This window comes from Emydura macquarii, unplaced genomic scaffold (genome assembly GCF_026122565.2).
Source record: "Emydura macquarii macquarii isolate MOO-44397 ecotype Brisbane River unplaced genomic scaffold, CSIRO-AGI_Emac_v2 contig_2897, whole genome shotgun sequence".
Taxonomy (NCBI): Eukaryota; Metazoa; Chordata; order Testudines; family Chelidae; genus Emydura; species Emydura macquarii.
This window is the reverse complement of record NW_027133034.1, coordinates 28,232,747-28,254,552: the sequence shown is the minus strand read 5'-3', so window position 1 is coordinate 28,254,552 and position 21,806 is coordinate 28,232,747. Positions and strand designations below refer to the sequence as shown.

Genomic DNA, 21,806 nt, shown 5'->3' with positions numbered 1-21,806 from the left:
CACTGGCTACTATTGACAGACAGGATAGTGGGCTAGCTGGACCATTGGTCGACCCCCTCACATAGCCATTCTTGTGTTCCTAGGATGTGGGGCTCTTCTGGTCCACTGTGAATAAATGAGTCTCATACTGTAGCCTAGAGGCTAGAGTACTCCCATGGAAGGTGGGAGACCCAGGATTCAGGCCAGTGCTCCAATGATCTTTTAAAACTTATTTAGCCACAGAGGAACAGTTTCAATAGAAGAGACTGAAGGAGTCCCATAGCTGAATAACCCAAAGGTGAGGGCACTCAGCTTTGTGGTGGCCCAGCCCTGTTCAAATCGCTTAGCCTCATCAGCTGGTGGGAGTACATGACCTGGTGGCCTTGCCCCCCCCAAAGAAGTACCCTGACCACTGGACTCAAAGGGAGGAGGAAGAGGAAGGCATTGTCCTCCCTCTTCCTCCCCTTCCCAGGCTGTTTGTGTGTCTACAGGAGCCTACGTCAGTAGACAGGCTCTAAGCCCACTTACCAGCTTGGGCCCATCAGCTGAGTCAGGCATAGGAATGTCTATTTTCTCCCGGCTTGTGACGCATGCTGGGGCATAGCTGGATGCCTGGTGTGGCTACTGTGCACTTGCTCAGAGGCAGACACATAGGCATCCAGAGACCTTACGCTGCAAGAAGGAGGCCATCTCACACATTAGGCCCCTACAAGGTTTGGCAGCTGAGCAGGGGTTTTGAATCTTGTTGGGAATCTGATTCAGGGCTTTCGATGCCTAAGGGATCTGCTAAGCACCTCAGGCCTTCTGTGACTAGCTCAAAGTTACTGTGAAGTCAGCCCTGCTTTGCCTCCCTCTGCTTATTAGTTAAATGCTCTCTTTCTCTTCAGTGTGTGCCACAGGTGCAAATGCCACTTTGTCTGCCCTGTACAAATACGCAGGTGGCATGGAACATGGCAGTATTTTTAGCTGTACTGTCACGTTGCTGTACGTAAACTATTGTATAACTTTTTTTAGAATCGTCTATAACAGGCTTCCTCCCTCCCCCTCACTTTTTCATTATAGCTTTATTTTTTTCTTCAGGGAAGAGGCTCAACTAGTGGGCAGAGCATGACTAGAAGTTGTCTTCAGCCCAGCGCCTGCAAATTTCTCCATGCAGACAGACCCTCCCCCCCCCTCCCCCCACACACACAGACACTCCACCCTGGCGCGTCACTAAAGTCAATAGGGCTGCATACAGCTGCGGGGATCAACTGGAGCAGATTGCAGAATCGCAGGCTTGATGGCAAGTCTTGGTTGTAGAACCGATTTTTCTGTTTGGCCTTAGGCAAGTCCCACGGGGAAGCTCATCACCACAGTCCACTCCAGATGCTTCACTTTCATTACCTCTCTTGATTTAGCCTAGTGCAAATGAGCAGCCACGTTGCAAAGTGGCACCTGCCCAGCTGAATTCACACTCACTGAAGTGTGGCACTGAGATCGGTGGCCACATCCCCTGACACTTTGCACTGCAGTAAGCTGTGCCCCCTCTGAGTTGTTTTCTAGTGAAGTGTTTGAGAACTAAGCTGTCCTTTCTGGATATGTGCAGGGCAGGGCCAGGAAGAGCAAACCTGTAGAAAGGCACTGAGGGGCATTTGACTGGAGCTAGCTGGTGGCTATACTGCAGTATAGTCACGTTAGCAGTTAATGAGTTGCATTCACTTGAGCCTCTACCCTCTGATGGGAAACCAGTTAATTAAAATCACCACCATACATGAGTTAAGGGCAACACTCAAGTTTAGTGCAAGTTACCACAGTGAACAGACCATGTCTCTGTATTGCTCATGGCAGAGGGGGCACTAGGAGAATTCATTTATTAAGACCATCCAATGAAAGGTGTTAGAGAAATGCAACACATCTGATGCCACAGGCCACTCTGAAGTTTTCCTGTGAAGCTCTGGCCCTAGCAGCACTTGGGTTTGAAAATGCCTTCTGTCTGCTCCAACCCATAAAATTAAGACAGACTTTAACCTTCATGAGTTTTTTATTTAATAACCATAATTAAGACATTTCCCACTGCTTCCAAGTAATCTGTGTCTGCTCCTACACTCCTTTGTGATGTGCTACTTACCTCTTATCCCACTTCTGTTCGCTGATGCAGCCGGGGAGTCATAGGCCCACAAAAGTAAAATTAATCAGTCTTCCCCCTCCTGATGGCAGGGGCTACAAACCTGCTTAGCCCTCATGTGGGCTCCACTGAGAGAATCTGGGGAGGCTCCTTATGTAAGAGGGGTATCATTCCCTTTGCTTCAGTGGGTTTTGGATCAATCTCTTGAGGAAGAACTTTGTCTGGAAACCCAAATTACATCTACAGTATCTAGGGCATGCATTTTGCAGAATTCTATTTACCCACGTGCCTAGGATGAGTAACTTATTTTGATGGTACAAAAGTTCTTCACTCTTTTCAGTAACAAGCATAAGGATAAGAACGTATGGTTTTTACCTGGACTGGTCACTTTCCCTAGTATTCGTGAGAGTGTGTGCTAAGAGAAAGTTATGCTGGATCATTTTAGAATAGACTTCAAATTTTTGGTAAGAGCATTAATATATTTTCCAAGAACTCAAAACACACAAAGCTGTGAAAACCTGTATGCATATTGCTGTGGTAGAGTCAAAATAAGTACTAGTTTTTTTCAAAAGAAAATGACGAAGAGCATTATCTAATTGCCTTTAGCCATTTAGCAACCTTTAATTAGACAATTCAGGGAAATGAATGGAAATGTTGCCTCTTAAGGGATAAGCATAGGGCCCTGTAAAAGTACTGAGAACAAGTCAAGAGTCTGTTGTACTTCATTTTAATTTACATCACAACATTCAAAATATAAATACAATCTTATAAGACCTTGTCAGTTGAAGACAAATCTCACATTCATGGACTAAATTCAATCCTGATAAAAGCAAGCATAACTTCATTGGTTTAAATAGAACTTGTTTTAGTTCACATCAAAATTTTTTTTTAAACGCTTTTTTTTTTTTTTATAACTTTTTGTAGGGACAATACTTGTCAAGCATTCAAACTGCTGAACAAATTCTAACTTGGCAGGTAATGGAACTCTAGACCTGAGAAAATGCTATTTTGGAGCAGGATCTAAATTTCCTTTGTCAAACCATGCTGGATGACCAGTTAAGCACTCAGCAGTGTGTGGTGCTGAGCAACCTGAACTCCAGTTAGCTCAAATTAATCTAAGTTGTGTCTAAGTCTAAATTATTTGCACTCATGAAATTGCAAAACTGACAAGTTCAGGCCCAAATCTGATGGTACAGCTGTAAAGTGGGGGACTGAGGCAATTTTAAAATTTAGCTTATCTTTAGTCACTTTCCATCCAGTATATGGACTAAATAACTGAAAACAGGCTAACTGACATTATCATAACTAGTCATCATATGTTCTGTATACACTTCACCATGTGTTTATCAGAAAAAATGTCTCCGCTATTCTCACAGAAGGTCAAGGTTGGTCCCTCCTCCACACACCCAATTCAGTAGTGCAGTTTAGGCATGCACAGACAACACTGTCTATAATTTTTTCCGAAACTATTCCTGAGGATAAAGTTCAAAGCCCAGATAATTCCTCTCCCACAGAATGAAAACCATTAGGGGGCTAAAGCTTCTTGCAGCACAGTACTTCCACAAAATTTCACCCAATGCCTCTGTTGCATCATCCTTTTCCAGTATGTGAGGATGGCAACATTTGGGACTTAATGATTTCCCCCATCCAGACCAGTGAAATAAATGATCCTGCATGGACTCTGACACCTTTTTTCTCTCAATAGCATTGCTGACTCCAGTGCAGTACTACCACTGGTTCCCTCTCCACAGGGCTGCGCACTAACCTGTGAGGAGATAGCAATGCCCCTCTGGGCACTAGTTCTGATGTGCTCCTGGAATCCTTGTGGAGAGGCTTTTGTGGGCCTGGAATGGAATGAATGAGTCTGTTCTCATCCCCAACAACTCCTCGCCACTTCTACCTACATAAGGGGAGAGGCCTAAAAACAAAACTTGGTACTTATAAGCAAGCACATCCAGTTTTACACAATTCTCCATCACTTTGTAATTGCATTGTTCTGTGTAATTTGAGCTCTGCAACAACACAGCTAATAAATACAACTTGGTCAATTCTAAAGTTTAGTACTATGTTTTAGATGCAGAAAGATCACCAAGAATATATCCAAGATGAAACTCACTTAAATTTGTTAGCACTTAAACCTGTCACTAGACATGTCTAGTCACAGCATAATTCCTTCGTTTTGTCAAAAGTTTTCCTTATGTCAAAATACATACCCAGCCCTGATTTCTCCTACAGATAATATCCTATGATCCTATGAGATCTTGTTTAAAGTAACAGAGCAGAGGCTAACAATAGCATGCATGTGCTGAAAAGTGCAAAGCTAGTTTGTGTCCCTTAAACATGGATAAGTAAAATGCAGCCTGGTAGGCTCACTCAGCCTCTGAATGATTCTAATGTTACTCAGCAATGCAATCAGTTTTTACAAGAAGCCTGCTGCATCTACAGCCAAATCACTATAGCAGTGTGTGCTGTTAATTGCTGGTCTTTGTGCCAAGAATGCCATAAGGACAGACTATGCATTCAAGAGACTGTCACTGAAACTGGAGTGTGGGCAGATACTTTATTTAGAAAGAGAGAATGGAGAGCAGCTTGGAGAGAGCTGCAGTTCAAAATCTTAATCTAGAATCACTCCATGAAACCACTGTCTGTGCACTGCACACCAAAACAAGGGCTAGCAGATGTTATATAATTCCAGAAGTGACTATGAAAACCACCAGCAATAAAGTGCACATGCCTAGTAGTCTAGTTTCCTTGGTAAGCATGTAATTCCTATGAACCGCAATCGGAGATATGAACCGAGGCATTAGATCCCCCCCTAGTGTCATTAGGAGAAGTTATTTCACTGGTGGTAAGGAAACTAGTAGGGAAAAATGGAGATAGAATGGAAACTGAAGAGAATACAGTACTTAAAACATTACACCTAAAATACTATCAAAAGACATCACTAAGATGTCTTTCTTCCATTTGAAAAAAATTACATCAACAAAATGTGATTAGCTACTCTTCTTCACCAGTCTATTTTCATAGTGCTCAAAACAATTCCACCGAAGTCTCTACAAAGACACCACCTGACTACTACCAGGGTAGTTAATTCAGGTCCTTTACATTGACAGCTCTTTGGAGCAGGGATCTTGTAATTTTGTCTGCAGAGAGCGTTCTATAACGAACATCTTCCTGCAAAAAGGTTTCTGGTGCTTCTTTCGAACTGTTCTGCACCACTGATGTGAAGTGTCTTCATAAATGAGATGTGCTCTTCATGGAGAAGTAAGGAATGGCAAAGATAAAAGACTGATAGTTATTTAAAATATTGAATCATCTAGATGCATCAGCTCTTGTAGGGGCATGGAGGTTAAAATTACCTGGATTTTCCTATATTTGGGAAGAATCCATGAGATGTCTATCAAAACTTCCTCTAAATCCCTTAATAGTGCTGTTCCAATGCAGCTGTACTGCTAGTCTTCTGCACTGGCCTCTGCCCCTGGATTACCTCCCTCTAGGAATGGGAGAATTCAAGGCACAGAGGGGAAGTGTGTCTGATTTAATACTGACTCATGGCATTAATGAAGGCTAGGAATCCCTGCAGGTTTGGGGAGGGGCAGTCTCGCTCCAGATCCACTTTCTCTCTGTCACGGTTAGCCAGTCTCAGACAAGAAACAGACTATACACACCCACACCCACCCACCCACCCAATGGGGATCTGATACTATCTGCCTCCTCTGGCTGGGAAGGCACAGAAGATACTTTGGGGGGAAAAAAAGGGGAAAAACCTATAGGGATCAAGTTATGTACACTAAATATCTTTAAAATGAAGATTTTAAAAATGTTTTCACTATTCCCCCCCCCCAAATAACTAACTTCTCTCTGTTTGGACAATGAAAAGCGACTACAGTCAGTCAGGCTACAGCTATACTGATGGCAGCAAATTCGCTGCCGTCAATCAATTTCTCTGGATCAACTGAGTGGTCAGTGCAGACCCACTCAGTCGATCCAGAAATCGATGTACTAAGACCAGCTACAAAAGTAGCGCAGCGCAGATGGAGCACAGAAGAGAAGCTCTGCAGTTTTTTTGCGTATGCAAGTTTTTACGTAACTCCCGTTGACTGCTGCCGAATCTCACAGGTAAGTGTAGTCAGGGCCTCATTTTCATTACTACTCAAAGCTAACACTTGCTCAGTGTTCTGAACTAGCCCACTGTTAGGGTTGCAAATGTTGCAGAGAAAAGTTGTTTCCATTAAAATCTGTTTTTGATTAAATCTGTTGATCACAGGTTTCTGAACATTGGTTTCAATAAAACCTAAATGTTAGGCCCACTTTCATCTGCACATCCCTTTAAGCTTTCTGTGTGTATGATAATTAAGATGCCTGTGGTTCTCAATCACTTATAGTATGTTACTTGCTAAATTCTGTCAGTCAAACATTTCCAAGTTGTCACTGAAAATTCTAAATTAAAATGTATTTGCTGCATCTACTGTACAATTAAAGTTAAACCCTAAACAAACAAATTAAGTACTCATTAAGCATTTCTAGTACTGCATGAGTAACTATGTAGTTTTCCCTAAAGGAAAAGATATATAGAAATTATCTCAGAGCCAAACTTTTACAAATATTTAGGCACCTAAAGACACAGATGGGTACCTAGTGGAATTTTCAGGACAGCTTAAGGCATTTACCAGCTATGTCGAAACACCTTTAAAAATTTGGCCCTTAGTCCTCTTATGGCTTTGAATCAGACTAGACTGGGTTTATGCTTGTTGCTTACCCAAGTTTGAGATTTACAATTTTTTTTAAACAGATAAAATATACATGTTTCCAGAGCATTTCAGTCTGGTTAGTTACTTCTCAATATTCAATTCAGAGAATGTTTGATTATTTAACATGGGGGAAAAAAGCTGAAATTGCAATGTTACCTTTGTCAGCTCCTTCCATCTCCAGATGTGGTATTTACCTTCAACAAATCTGAGAATATAATTTAAAAGAAAAATGGGGGAGAGGAGGGAATTAAAAATATTTGTTGAGTCCTTTTTAACCAAACTCTGAAAAAAAGATGGGTTTGGTTTTACTGATTACTATTGGAAATCCTATCTCTAGTACATGCAGATTTTAAAAAGAAATGTTTTTGTATCTAAAACTAGATTGCATAAAAGGGATAATGGATGGATGTCTTGGGGTTTTGTGCTTTGATGAATGTGGGCCTGATCCATCACCACTGAAGAAAATGGAAAGACTCCTGTTGATTTCAATGGGCTCTGAGCAGCTATAAATGCATTCCTATGAAATATTTAGTATCTTGACATAATTACTGTATTTAAGAAGCATTTCAGTCATAGAGAAGACTAATATTTAGGAAATGCCAACAACATAGGTATTTACTAATGTAAATCTGTATCTCTCAAATAAGAGCTCAGTTTAAGTAATTCTCAATTTAATTTCCCTTTGGGAAATTCAGCTGTGAGCAGAATTGTTAAAATGTAATTCTGGATTAAACTAAAATGTATAAAAAATAGAAACATGCACATACAGACTAGATACAAGTCTCAATCTTTTCAAGGAGTTCCTTAAAAATAAAAAGTTATATAATATAAAGTTATATTGTCAGAGATGCTGGCAGCACAGCTGGTCTGAACTTGCAAAATAATGAATAACCCATCCACTCCCACTGTTTCAGTGAGAGTTGAGGGCACTCAGTATTTAACCAGGCTTGAGCTCCAATTCTGAGCTTTATATGTTCCTCAGAAGCAGAGGAGTTTGTATGTTCAGTCTGTACATTGTATGTTTTCAGAGCTCAGCAAGGAACACAAACTCACATATTGAGCCAGTGACGAGCTAGGCCCCTGCTAACCTAATCAAAGCTTTGATACACTACAGGAAGGAGGAACAGATGATTGCAAGACATAATCAACTATTGACCTAGAATTTCATAAATTATGTTTTCAGTGCCTTTCTGAGGTCAGAGTAAAAGTTTGCTAGCGTACTAGCCATGGCAGTATCTACTGCAGATTGAGGAAGCATCCCTCGCAGTTCAGTCTGGATGAAGCCTGTCAAAAGACTGTGCTCAGGATGGTCCTTAAGCGGGACACAGAACCAGCCGCAGGGGTGATTAAATCCACGGACAAAATTAGGTCTCACCTCTCCATAGTCTAGGCTTATACCTAAATTTAAAAAAAATAGTTACAAAAGTCAGTAAAAGACTATCATGAAGCCATGTTTGTCATATGTACACACTTAAAGGCCTAGTTCTGTTCTCAGATCCATGGACACATCTCTCTGATATCCAAAGGCAGAAAATATAGCTCCCCTGAATAAATATTTGCTCTGCTATATAGGTTAACCAGCTGACCCACAATAAAGATTTTGTTTGAAGGGAATGGGAGTGTGGTGGAGGAGACATGAAATAAATAAAGGGTCTGAAAGAGCAAATGCAAGGTAAGTCTCTGCTTATGGATATTACAAGTAGCGACAAATATACCTCAGAGAGGCTTAGATCAGTAGCCAAGATTTGGATGATCATTTTAATGCATGGAGGTTGCCCATTTTTCATTCAAACCATCTCTCAGTGGATAAGCAAAAACTTTACACAAGAGTTGACTCCCATTTATAAGCAAGTTCTAATTCCAGCTCCACCTGATTCACTGTGTAGTTTTGGGCAGTTCAGTCTGTCAATTTTCCCATGCATAACATGGTGATACTTGCTTAACATGCAAGAATGTTGTGTGTATTGGCTAATGTTTGTATGTGGCTTTGAATATGTAAAGTGCTATACAGGAGTACACTAGTACATTTGCACCCCTTTCTATAGATTCTCATAAAGTTTTTAAAAGTTAGTTTTAAAGGGGTTCACAACAGCATGCACACTTAACACTCAACTAAATGGTAATCTGTTGCAAAATAAGAAAAAAGTAGTGGTCAATGACATCTTACCACATGTCAGAAGCCCCTCTTCATACTGAGTAGTGTAGGAGAAGTCAACAAACTCTCTTGGTGAAATGATGTTCCACAGCTGGCCAGCAGTGGTGTAGTGCATTACACAGCAGTTCTTCAGGACAAAAATAGCAAAACAATGAACCAAGCATCACCAAAGAGAAGTCTAAATGTTCAGCAAAAAATAAGCTTTTACTTAATCCTACCTTCCCTACTAAGCTACCCATTTTACAGATGGCTATAGTAACGTGCAGATTAAGGGTCATCTAAGTGTCCAACATAAGGCTCTAGGTCAGTCCCTAAAACTTGGAGGTGTTGAGCAACTGCAGGTAAAGACAACAGAAGCTGAGTGTTGTTGCTTAAGTTGAACTCTAGGTGTCTAAAATTGGACACTGAAAAAAGTTATCTGAATAAAACCAAGAGTTCTCTTCACTATAAAGCTCTAAAAAGAAGACTTCACTTAAAATAAAAATATTTTAATTATCTCAGAACATGGATTTTTATTGGAAGATGCCAGAGCATAACTTACTAAGTCTTTTCCTTTGATCCTTAATTTTGGCAATGGTTGAATTCTGTCCCAATTCAACAAGCTTCTGAAATGAATGCTACATACAGGAGCATATGTATCAGGCTACTCCATAAGGTAAAATATATAGATACATGTACGTGGATTAACTTCTCAGGCTATATCACAAAATATCACCATATGATGGTGCAATAGCTATGCTGCACTGTAGAATACATATTTGCATCCATACAAATACATGTTCTATTTATAAGTCTAGAAGACAAATCTTTACCTCTTCAAACTTTTCAACGATGTCCATTGTAGTCATTAAACTGTCCCAATCTAGTCTATAAGGTCCAGGACGAATGTGATCTACTATTCTGTTGGTAACATCTTCCACAACTCCTTGAGCTTTGTAGCTGTTTAAAATCAGAAATCCTTTATAAGCTTCCTGCTAGTTTATAGTACATTTACTGGACACACATTATCTGAAGATAAAACTAGACAATTCAATCAGAAAAGTTTAGGCATGGAAAAAGACCAATCATCCAGTCCTTTTTCTTGCAGTAACTGGTATTTTAAGAGAGAGGTTCTTAAGCTACTTTCTGTATTTCTCAAATTGCAAATCCCCTCCTCAATCTGTGTGATATGATTCTTTAGCTTTTTTTAAATTTATTTTTAAGGTCAAGAAGATATACTCTATTCACTGTCCCTTTAACACCTAGGATGAGAGACCATTTTCTGCAATATACCACTACTGTATTTTTCACTGCATGGGCAAATGGAGAGGTAGAGCAAAACTGCCATCATCTCTCTCTGAAACAGCTTGTCAGTTTGTTGTTCCTCTCCCATGAGGAGCAGGAGAGTCAGCTAGGGAAAAGAAGAGAGACAAGAAAAAGTAAAAGGTGGAGTGAAGGGGAAAGTGAGAAAGAAATAATAAAAGGGGAACAAAAGATAAAAGGGGTGAGGAGAGAAGTCTTTATAAAGCACAAATAAATAGTATTGTCAATACTAATGAATCAGTTTTTTCCACTGAGAATGAGCAACCAAAATATGCCTTGGTATCCCATTAGAATACCAAATAATAGATATTTGTTTAAACCACAACACATTCAAAAGTCATCTGAAATGGTTTAATTATTTTTAGTAGGCTCTTGGAAGCTTTCACCAAGTTACCTGGTCCCATACATGCCAAGAGAGACCCATATACACACACCTCTTCCCAACCAGAGGCTGGTTCCTTAGCCCAACAGGGCTCCATGGTAAATGATATTACCAGTATTAAATGTGAGGGCCAGAAAGTCTGAATTTGGTATTCTGACTTGCAGATTACTTTTCTAAGAAGTTTGAGGGTTAAATCTTGCCCCATTTGAGGTCAACAAGAGTTTTACCATTTGTAGGAGAGTAAAGAGTTAAAAGCTGAACAAGTAATCAGGCCTAAACTACAGAGAACGAGGTCAAGGCAAGGGCAAACCTTGTTCTGTTAATTGGTGTGAATTTTAGTTAGAGTCTTATCTTTTTCTTCTTTTCCTCCCTTCCTGGCCATCTGTGCTGGGAATGAGGCTAATAAAATTACTATCACCACTCCTGAGTAAGGCCTTGGTGGGAAGAAAGCATTATCTGCCTTCTCCCCCTGGCATACCTTCACTTCAAAGAATGTTAGTGTAAAATTTATAGGTTTTAAGGTGATGTGCTTGACCTCTGTATGGTAATTCTGTAAACAAACAGGGGCAGGTATAATTATATTCATTATGTAGTTGACACCTATAAAATGAATATTAACAATGTAACCAAATAAGGGGCTATGTGGAGTTGCTGAAAATGTATACATTTACATACTGTTATGGATAAAAGAATTGTAAAGTAACCCCCTTGTTGCTCACTTGCGGTGTCGAGGTGGAACGAGCAGGCAATAAAGGGTTCCGTCTCCCCAATCCACACCCGGGACAACCTGTTTGATTATTTCTAACACCATTGACTTCAAAGGAGCAAGAATTTTACTGAGTCTTCATTGACAGTTATGTCTTGTTAGACAACATACAAGATGCAGGCATTAAAATATTAAACTCTAAGATAATTACTATAGAGACTAATTCTATACTGACAAGGTGAAGGAATGGATGCTCTAATGGGTTTTTCCACATCCCCCACTTTCAATTTCTAGTAAGTAAGTTTATGGGACTTTAAGACATTATCTAGTCTGAAGGTAAACTTACAGGTATCCACTGAATTCTTCTGATGGCTTCCGCCACACTGTTGCATCTTTCTGGAAAATAAAGTGGAAGAATACCATATTTATTATGTACACTTCTAAAGTACCCATACAATTACCCAGATATAAAATGAATTTGTTTTTAGGCATGAAAACCTTTATCTTTTTACCAATAACTTGCAAATGCACTCTTTCAAATGAGCTGTGCTTCTCAGTATCAAGTGTTAGCTATGTTTCCAACAGTCTTCTATCTAAAGTTAAGACCCTGATCAAGCAAAGCACTAAAGCATAACTTTTAAGCCTGCAAGTCAATGTGACTAACATGCATTAGTGCTTTGCTTGATCAGGGACTAAAATAGGCTCAGCACCAGTCTGTGTCCCCATATGTTGTTGTTAAAACATCATCAGATTTAGCCATGAAATCATTGCATTGAATTCTTCATTGTGTGAAACTTGTTGGAGGTAACCACAACATAAAGCCTTAGGGGTGGATGGACACACTGTAGGGAACATGTTCCAACCAGCATTGGGAACATAGAGACATACATTTCTTTAGATGTTGATTTAAAAAAAAGTGAGTCACTTATACTCATTTATTTATTTATATATATATAAAAGTGGGTTTTTCCTGAATAATCACCTCTTCTATATTACACCATCTTTTGCTGAGGTAACTCAAAATGACTTACATATTTTGGAAAGACTTTAGTAGTCTCCATTCCATGCTAATCTCCTTCTAAAATCATAGAAATGCAGGGCTGGAAGGGACCCTGAGAAGTCATCAAGTCCAGCCACCTGTGCTGTAGCAGAATCAAATAAACATAGACCATCCCTGACAGGTGTTTGTCCAACCTGTTCTTAAAAGCTTCTAGTGATGAGGATCCCATAGTCCTCTTTATAACAGCCCTTAACACATCTGAAGTCTGTTATCAGGTGTCCATTGTACCCCTTCAGTCTTTTTTCAAAATAAAACATGCCCAGTCTTTTTATCCTTTCCTCATAGGAAAGGCTTTCTAAACATTTTATCACTTTGTTGCTCTTCTTGGACTCTCTCCAATTAGTCCACCACATCTTTCATAAAGTGGGGCAGAACTGGACATAGTACTCCAGGTGTGGACTCACTAGTGCCAAGCAGAGCAGTACAATTACTTCCTGCATCTTACAGATGATATTCCTGTTACTAGACCCCATAATATTAGCCTTTTTTGCAACTACATCAACCCACATTCAATTTGCGACCCACTACAACCCACAGATCCTTTCAGCAGTACTACTATCTACTCAGTGATTCCTAATTTTGTAGCTGTGCATTTGATTTTTCCTTTCTTCCTTTACTGAATTTAGTGAGATGAAATTCAAAACAATTCTCCAATTTGTCAGGGCTGTTTGAATTCTAGTTCTGACCTCCACAGCGATTGCAAGTCCTCTTAGGGGGTGTCATCTGCAGATTTTATAAGAATACTCTCCACTTCATTATCCAAGTCATTAAGGAAAATATTTAATAGTATCAGACCCAGGACTGACCACTACAGGACCCCACTAGAGTTTGACAGTGAACCATTGATAACTACTCTGAATATTGTCTTTCAACCAATTGTGCTCTAGTCCCAGACTCCAAAAAGGTCAGTACTAGGACTCAAAGCACACAAGCAACAGTAAAGCTGACCAGTCCTCTACTGTACAGAAAATTCAGTCTGAAAGCATTGTGCGACAAACTTCTCAAACTACCATTATTTAGGAGTGGGAGAAGAAAGGAAAAAAATGTCTTATTGGTGCTGCTCATTTGATTAAAAAAATTAGAACAATAACATACAAGAAGTTGTAACTGGAACGCTTACAGTTTTCTTAGCAATTCGCCATTCACCATCTTCAATGCTGTGGTACTGGATTAGAGTATTTTTCAGCTTTGTTGCCAGAGAAGCTGCATCTGGAAGGATTTCCATTCTTCTTTTTCCTGCATAGAAACTTAGGGTTTAATTTCAAGATCAGCCATTAAGAGGGCTTAGTTTCTCTCTGAGCTGAGTCTGACACCTGGAACCAACAGTTTAAGGACAGGAACACCCAGGAAAACTAAAATGAATTAAATGATTCAACTAAAGTAAGGACACCTGTGGATGAGAGCATCCACACAGGCATTTACTGTATGTTAAAGTTAAACTTTAGCTAAATTGGCTTAATTTTCCTAAGTTTCCCTTAGGCTATGGCTACACTAGAGAGCTTAGAGTGGCACAACTCTCCTGCCGATATAGCGCTGTCCACACCGGTGCTTAAATCTGCATAAATTATGTTGCTCAGGCAGGTGGCTAATTCACACCTCTGAGCAACATAATTTATGTCGACTTAAGATGTAGTGTGGCTGTAAGCATAAAACACTTTTCCATAGAGTAAAAGAACAGCTGAATCCTTTTACTCCTGAAGTCAATGGGAGCTTTGCCGTGAAGACAGCACGCAGAAGAGAAGCTGAGAAGTCAACGGGAGTTACGCAAGTTTTTTGTGTAGCTTGCGTAACTCCGGTTGACTGCCGCTGAATCTCGGAGGTAAGCGTAGACAAGCCCTTAAGTTCAGCATTGAAACATCTAACTTTAGGTAACCTGGCACCCAGTGGAATCTACAGCTCAAATTAGGTGCCCAGGTTCCTTATACAATATATGGGGAGAACTAGGCCCTAAGAATGGGATTCACAGAAGCCAGCACGCTGAGCAGTGAGCTGCCTAAACTGGCCAGTAGGCAGTGCTGAGGAGAGGGACTTAGGTGCCAAATTCAGAGGCAGCAGGAATCAGTCATGGTAACAGCACTCACTTGAGAGGTAGGAGATCTGAGTTTAAGTCCCTGCTCTGACTCAGGCAGAGTGGGAATTTGAACCTGGATCTCCTACATCCTGGGTGAGTGCTCTAATTATTGGGTATAAGGGGAACAATATCACCAGTGTTTTATTCAGATTAAGTGTTCTCCAAGAATGCCTACCAGATTGGATCCCACAGACAAACAGGCAGGGGAACATTTAGTTCAAGGATCCCACTGGGACTTAGGGATAAACTAGATGCCAAGTTGCTTGGTAGTGTCAGGACTGAGGCAGCTTTGCGCAAGCATATAAGGGACTTTAGGATTAGCTGGAAGCTGAGCAAGGGTTTTGAGGACCTACATTTTGGACTTATGCATCTAAAGTGGTAATTAGGCACCTAAATCCCTCTGTGGATGCAGCCCACTGCTAATAAAATTAGTTAACTCTTGCATCTGACAGTTAGCTAAACTTTCATTTAAAAAAAATCCCTTTCCTAGGTAAAATACAACTACATTCTACAAAGTTACAGCCATTTTCTTTATCTGCTCTGTTCTTCTTACATGAAAATGAAAAAATTCTGTAAAAATTAAAACAAAAAGTGAAGTCCTCAAGTGAGCGATCAGTAGCAGTTTAGATTAAGTTCATTTTAAAAGTTCTTAAATGTGGTTAAACTTGCTTGCTTAAACATTGAGTCCTAATGCCTTATATTGATTGATTTCATTGGGAAAGCCAATGGTAGGACCTCGCCCTACTACTGCAATTGAACTGTCAGCTTGGACTATGAAACCAGAGAGATAAGTTTAGTTTCTCTTTGCTTTCTGGCTAGTTTCATTTTCTAATTTTCATGCATTAGGCACAATGCTCTGTTTGGATTCAGTATGCTGCAGTGGAATATTTTTCAAACTAATTTGTTTTAGTTTTCAATTTATGGAAAAAATGGATTCATATTAGGTTTTTAAAAATAAAACTATTAGTAGGGTGTGCATGGAAAGTGAGAATAGTGAGGGAGCAAGGCATCTTCCCTCCCTTTCTCAAACTCTTGAGCAGGAAGTCAGTTGCAATAAATTTGGAAACCAAAAGGCACTGCTTTCAGATTAGTGGTGACACCAATTTCCTCAGGAGATTCAAACACTTCAGCTACCCTTACAAATGGTGGCAAAACTGCCCATTCAGTAAGCTTGCTGAAGAGGAATTTTAGTTGAATAAGCCAGAAATCTTGTAAGGATGCTACTGCTCCCCACTTCACAATCTTAATACAACATTCTGCCCCAAGCTAACTGTCTAATTTACATCTCTCTCAGTGCAACCAAAGCAGGTGCCTGTAGCAAAGAAAACTGTTACCACTGCAAATTTGTAAGGTGTTTTTGGTTTTTTTAAAAAAAGACAGGAGTGGGGAGAACTGCATCATATCCTCATCCTCCACCACCAACCTTCAGCAAATCTCAGTGTACTCTTCCATTTCTAAAAAGACCATAAAAATAACTCAGCTTTGCAACACACGTGGGAGAAGATCAATAGACGCAGATTATTTAAATCCAAGATAGGGAGTTTAGTTCCAAAAATAGTATATTAAGACTTGATTTTATTACTTATAAGCAATTACTCTTGACAAATACCCTATCACTGCCATATGCTGTCTCCCTCATCAACAGAAATTGATCCCATAAAAGATATTCTCTCACCCACCTTGTTTTTCTAGTAGGCAGTGAATGACATGCCCAGGCCATGTCAGTGATCAAGGCTTTAATAGCCCAAAGAACAGATTAAACTCTGCTCACGGCAGCGATACCGCACAGCAAGAAGAAGAGGACATCTGAAACATTTCCAACCAGAGAACTCCCATTTAAACAGCACTGAGCGTGGGGGCCGGCTGACACAGAACTGAGGTTTCAGCCTGAAGTAAGTTTCTACAGCGGTGTTATTTTAACCCCGTGGACCAGGGCTGGGCCAAGCCTGCCACGGCTGTTAATGAGGGACAAGGGTCACACGGGCAGAGCCGGGTTAGCCCGCTCCCAGGGAAAGGCTTTGCCCACAGGGCAGGGCCCACGCCGCGCCCCGTGCCAGCCGGGCTCCGGCGGCTGCCAGACGCGGGGCGCTGAGCCCGGATCCCAGCCCCGTGCCCCAGCCCGGCCAGCCCGCGCCGTCCGCCCCCAGCGCCCCGCCGGTCCGGCTCCCTCGGCCGCGCTGCGGACCCCGGTCCTACCGAGCGGCCCCGCAGCATCCCCCTGGCACCTGCCTCCGTCCCTCCCAGACCCGGGCTCGCAGGCGGCAGCTCCGGTGCCGCCTGGTTCCCTCCCGGGGACCCGCGCAGAGTGCGGCAGGGGCCGCCCGTAACTCACCCGTAAGCAGGGGACTGCCGCGCTCCCCGCCTGGCACCGCACCCGCCCTGCGACCTGCCGGGGCGCCTGAGCCTCTTCAGCCGGCAGAGCAGCCGACACCAGCAGCCAATGAGCGCTCAGCCGGCTTCCCCGGCGCAGCCAATCACAGGGCGGGTCGGACCGTCTCATTTCGCCGGGCCTGAGTTGATGCTGCCGCGGAATTAGCCCCGGGGGCGGGGGAAGAAGCGGCCAATCCCCGCCCACCATCACCTCTTCCCTTTCGGCCGGGCAGATGGGCGGAGCCTCGGATGCACAACCTACCTTCGACTCACACAAGGACAATTTCATTGGCTGAGATGGTGGCAGGTGTTGTCTTCTCATTGGCGGCTGCTGGGCTGAGAGCTGGGCACAGTGCAGTGATTGGCCAGTGGGGATGGAATGATGGTGGGGGTGGGGTGAAGAGTGGCACAAGCCTGTCCACAGCTAAAAGCCCCTCCCCTAGCCTAAGGGGAGGAGCTACTAGACCTGGACTCAACTAATTACTGGGGACAACAAATGAAGAAGCAGGGAGGGGTGTGGAAGTCAAAGGGCAAAACAGAGGGAATCTGAAGGGGACACTGAGTGGAGGACCCCGGATAGCACCCACTGCTCCTCAAAGGTGGGCAAGGAGTTAGCGACTGCAGCCCCGAGGATCTCTGCCCAGAGATGTGACCGGACAGACGAACGGAAGGAGGCCCCCTCAGTCTCAGAGCACCTCCTCAGCCAACCACCTCTCCTTGGTGTTGTAGATGGCCGCCTTGGCCAAGGCAAGGAGGAAGTTGATGAGGAGGTCCTGTGACTTTGTGGGGCCACGGATTGGGGGGGAGGGTGGAAAGATAAGAAGGTGCAGGATGAAGTGCAGCCAGAACCTCAGGAGGAGATTCTAGAGGAGCCGGAATAGGGTAGGTAGATCTACTCTAAGTAGATGTGCACCAGGGTCTCTCTCATGCCACAAAAGGAGCTGCCAGCTGATATCCCCAGCGGGCCATGGAACCAACGTGGAACACATGTTGGCCCACCGGGCATCTCTCGTCCTCCACAGGTGTTAAGAGGTCCGGCGACTCGGTGTCAGGGCTGGACACGAGGGCGAGGAAATGGAGAATGTGGAGCATGAGCATGTGGAGGTGTGCCCATGGTGCAGTTTGGAAGTGCACCGGCTGTGGATCCTGCAGCCGACTTGGGGTGTGTGGGGAGGCAGCCCAACAAAGAGGTCTGGAGGGCCCAGGGTGAGGTTCCGGCAGGATCGCCTTCTCTCAGGGCCTGCTTGAGGTAGACCCGAGCAGTGGGAGACAAGGCTATCCTCACCTTCTGGAGTACACGCTGGGGGGTTCGAAGGGTGGAGAGCCCCATGCTCCGACCCAACGTTTGGAGATCCAGGAGGTCTCCGATCTTTGTGATGCCTGCCAGGACCAGTCTCTGGTGCACCAAGTAGGACTCCGCCACCTGCATGCTGAGATGGGGATTGTGTAGCAGGGATTCTGTGAGATCTATCCCCTTGGGGGCCACCGCGGACCTGGTTGCGGACACCAGCCTCCAGGTCCAGAGGAGATCCTGGTAGAAGACCTGCAGCTAGGAGAGGTCTCGCAGAAGACCCCTCGGGTGGAGAAAAAAGAGCTGCTGATTATATTGGAGCCCTCGGAGGTGGCGGAGGAAGGTGTGCGCCAGAGTGCTCCACGCCGGACTACCTGTGCTATAAAGGAGCCTCTGCAGGGCCTGGAGTCGGAAGGTATGGACCTAGCTGCGGACACAGCACAGGCCCTGTCCCCCTTCGTCCAGGGGGAAACTTGGGACACCGTCAGAGACCCAGTGCAGTCCTGGCCAAAAGAATTCCACAATTGTCTTCTGGAGATTGGCCAGGAAACTCGGGGTAGGGATCAGGGTGTTGAGTAGGTGCCAGAGCATGGACAGGACAAGCTGGTTAAGCACCAGTGCCCTCCCCTGCAGGGAGAAGCACCGGAGCAGTCCTGTCCACCTCCGAAGCCGCTCAGCCATCCTACCCTCCAAATCCTCCCAGTTCTCCAGCGTAGAAGGATGAGTGGCAGAAAGATACATGCCCAGATAAAGCAGCAGATCCGCGCTCCACCGGATGGCCTGAAGCGCAGGTGGGAGGGAGCTTTCCTGCCCCCCCTAGCCCCGACTATCAGGCCAGCACTCTTGACCCAGTTGTCCGAGGCGGAGGAGGCCGCCAAGTAGACAGCTTGGCAGGCCTCCACGTGTACCAGGTCGCCCGGGTCCTGGACCATGAGGATCATGTCATCAGTGTACGCTGACAGCAGCACCCACAATTCTGGCTCACGGAGCACCAACCCCACCAGCCTCTTGCAGAGGAGATGGAGGAAGGGCTAGATGGCCAGAGTGTACAGCTGGCCTGACAACAGACAGCCCTGACGCACTCCACACCCGAAACTGACCAGTGTGGTCAGGGTCTAGTTGAGCCTGACCAAGCATTCCATGGAGGCGTACAGCACCTGGAGAAAACCCACAAACTGGGGCCCAAAGTCAAAAGTCTGCGGATTGCCCATGATATATCTATGCCCTCCCACCCCCCGTCAAACGCCTTCTCCTGATCCAGGGACAGGAGGATGAACAACAGACCGTCCCTGCACCTGAGCTCAAGGAGGTCCCAGACCAAATAAAGATGGTCGAAGATGGTACGGCCCAGGATAGTGTAGGTCTGGTCAGGATGGACTATGTCCGCCAGCACGGACCCTAGCCGCAGTGAGATCTATGCTATGCTATGCTATCTTTACTATGATCTTATAGTCCATGATGAGGAGCGAGACGGGATGCCAGTTCCTGAGGTCATGGAGGTCCCTCTTCTTGGGCAGCAGGGCGAGCACAGCTCACCTGCATCATCTCATACAGTCCTGGGCAGACAGAGTGGTCTGGGGTACCCAGGTGTGTGGGCTGCACCCTAGCATGTGACACTTGGGCAAGGTGCTGCCCCACAACCTGGAGGGCTTGTGGCTGAATAGGGCGAGGGCTGAGGGCTTAGGCTGCTCTGTAGGTTTGCCCCTTTCTCTAGGGCAGCCTCTGCCCTTCCTCATAGAAGTGCGAAGCTCATGGACCTGTTTCGGTGTATGCCCCATGATTTCTCAGAGGCACTTTTGATGCTTTAGCCAGCCATGTCTAGGCACAGAACAACATGGGACCAGGTGGCCTCACAGCTTTTCAGTGCCTGTGTGGTAGACACAAACGCCATGCCTTCAGGCAAGAGAGGTTAGAGGAAAAAGGGTTCCTGCTGAACCTATGTCCCACACCTTGCTGCTAGGGAACTTGGTATTTATCAACATGCCACATACACAGGTGGATTTCTTTCACCTCAAGCCATTAAATGCACCAAATAGAGCCTGATCACAGATACATTGCCCCTTTAGCAAACTTGCAGATCAGATGGAGCTAGCCCTGGGCTTCGATAGCAATAGGGCCATGCGGGTTTGACCTGTGCAGATTATTTGAAGGACCTTGCCATCTTGATAAAATTAACAAAGGTATTCTATAACTATAAAAAAATCGGCACATGTGCAATCCAATTACATCTATATCCGCCAGGCAACCCACAAACATCTGTCAATTTCCTGGGTACAGGCACCCAGAATTTGTAAGCAAATCGATCACTATGCAGATTGCATATTGAGTAGTGCCAGTGTATTTTTGGCAAAAGAATGTTACACATTTTTAAAAACAATTAGTACCCATAATATTCCATTATATTCCATTATGTTGCTCTGTTGAAACTAATGAGATATTTTTCCCCACACCAAACTTGGCGTGTTAATATTCCTTGGTGAAATCTGATATGGTGTACTAGAGAGGAGGATTATCAATTCAGATAAACTAGCCCATAGCAGATGAGGGGGAGAGTGGTGTGTCCTAAAACCCACCCCACTCAGGAAGTCAGGAGCCTAAGTGCAGGCTTGAGGCAGACATCTATTTTCACGTGGGATCCACAGTTGTGAACCCAGTCCTGGAGTCAGGCACCTCACCCGTTTCATGGAAGAATGCATATAAAAAAAGCCCTGGGGAGGAGCACTAGAAAGCAGGTCTCTTATAATTTTTAGCCTAGTGATTAGGATACTTATCCAGGATGTCAGAGATCCAGGTTCATTTGCCCTCTCTGCCTGATGAGAAGAAGGAATTTGAACATGAATTTCCCACCTCTCAGGTGAGTGACTTTATCACTGGCCTCTGGGACAATCTGGGGGGGGTAGTCTTCAGTCTCTCCTGTTTAAGATGGCCTCATGTATCAATAATTAAATATGCAACGGCCCTTTTGCGTGGAGTTAGGTGTGCTCAGAGCACACTTACTGGATCACACCCTGCAGGTGAGATAGGCAGAGCAATGCATAGTTTCACCTGCTTTGAGGCTCACACTGCAATTTAGGCATGAGATAGGAGCCCGGGCACCTAGACTGAGGCAGCAATGCACACGCCCAGAGGCAGAGACTTAGGGTTATTTAACAGTGGGAATTTAGGCATCTCCAGGATTAGCATATTATCAAAGCAAATCCCAAAGGGATGTAGCTTCCTTGAAGATCAAGTGTCACCTGGATCAATCTCTTTCTAGGTCCTTAAGATGGTCTGACTGGGTGTTCAGTCTATACCCATCATTGGCAATCATTGCACCACCAAAGCTTTTGGCATGGTTGCCAACAGTGTAGCGGCATTTCTTGGTAAACTTGCTTTGTAATTCATTGATCTTTTATCTTAATGCTATTTGCATACCAACAAAAGCCGCTGAAACCAAACCAGTGCTGATGGTGATGATTGCTTGGTTCAGCTACAAGTGTTTTCAGTCTTCTTCAGCGTATGCACAAAGTGTCCAGTCATTTGATAGCATTGTCATCGGTCACATGAAGAGCTGCCATTGAAGTAAGTCAATGGGCACTTGTCAAGGATATGCAACATAGTCTGAAGTTGACCGCAGCTACATCACAGGTCATTAG

General features: G+C 43.8%; 1 protein-coding gene across 3 annotated transcripts; it reads right to left on the bottom strand.

Moving 5' to 3' along the window:
- Nucleotides 1–2,739: 2,739 nt before the first annotated feature.
- On the bottom strand, nt 2,740–16,911 carry STARD4 (StAR related lipid transfer domain containing 4). Of its 3 annotated transcripts, XM_067568898.1 has the most exons (8): nt 16,843–16,911; nt 13,560–13,675; nt 11,726–11,775; nt 9,802–9,928; nt 9,002–9,116; nt 8,210–8,232; nt 6,991–7,039; nt 2,740–5,335 (listed from the first exon to the last, which is right to left on the bottom strand). In XM_067568898.1, the coding sequence occupies exons 2-7, from the start codon at nt 13,662–13,664 to the stop codon at nt 7,031–7,033; spliced, it is 429 nt and encodes a 142-aa protein (XP_067424999.1). In that variant the 5' UTR covers nt 13,665–13,675; nt 16,843–16,911; the 3' UTR covers nt 2,740–5,335; nt 6,991–7,030. The 3 variants fall into 3 exon arrangements, with proteins under 3 accessions (XP_067424999.1, XP_067424998.1, XP_067425000.1); XM_067568897.1 differs by lacking the exons at nt 2,740–5,335; nt 6,991–7,039 and having other exon boundaries at nt 7,981–8,232; XM_067568899.1 differs by lacking the exons at nt 2,740–5,335; nt 6,991–7,039; nt 16,843–16,911 and having other exon boundaries at nt 7,981–8,232; nt 9,802–10,379; nt 13,560–13,584.
- Nucleotides 16,912–21,806: the final 4,895 nt, after the last annotated feature.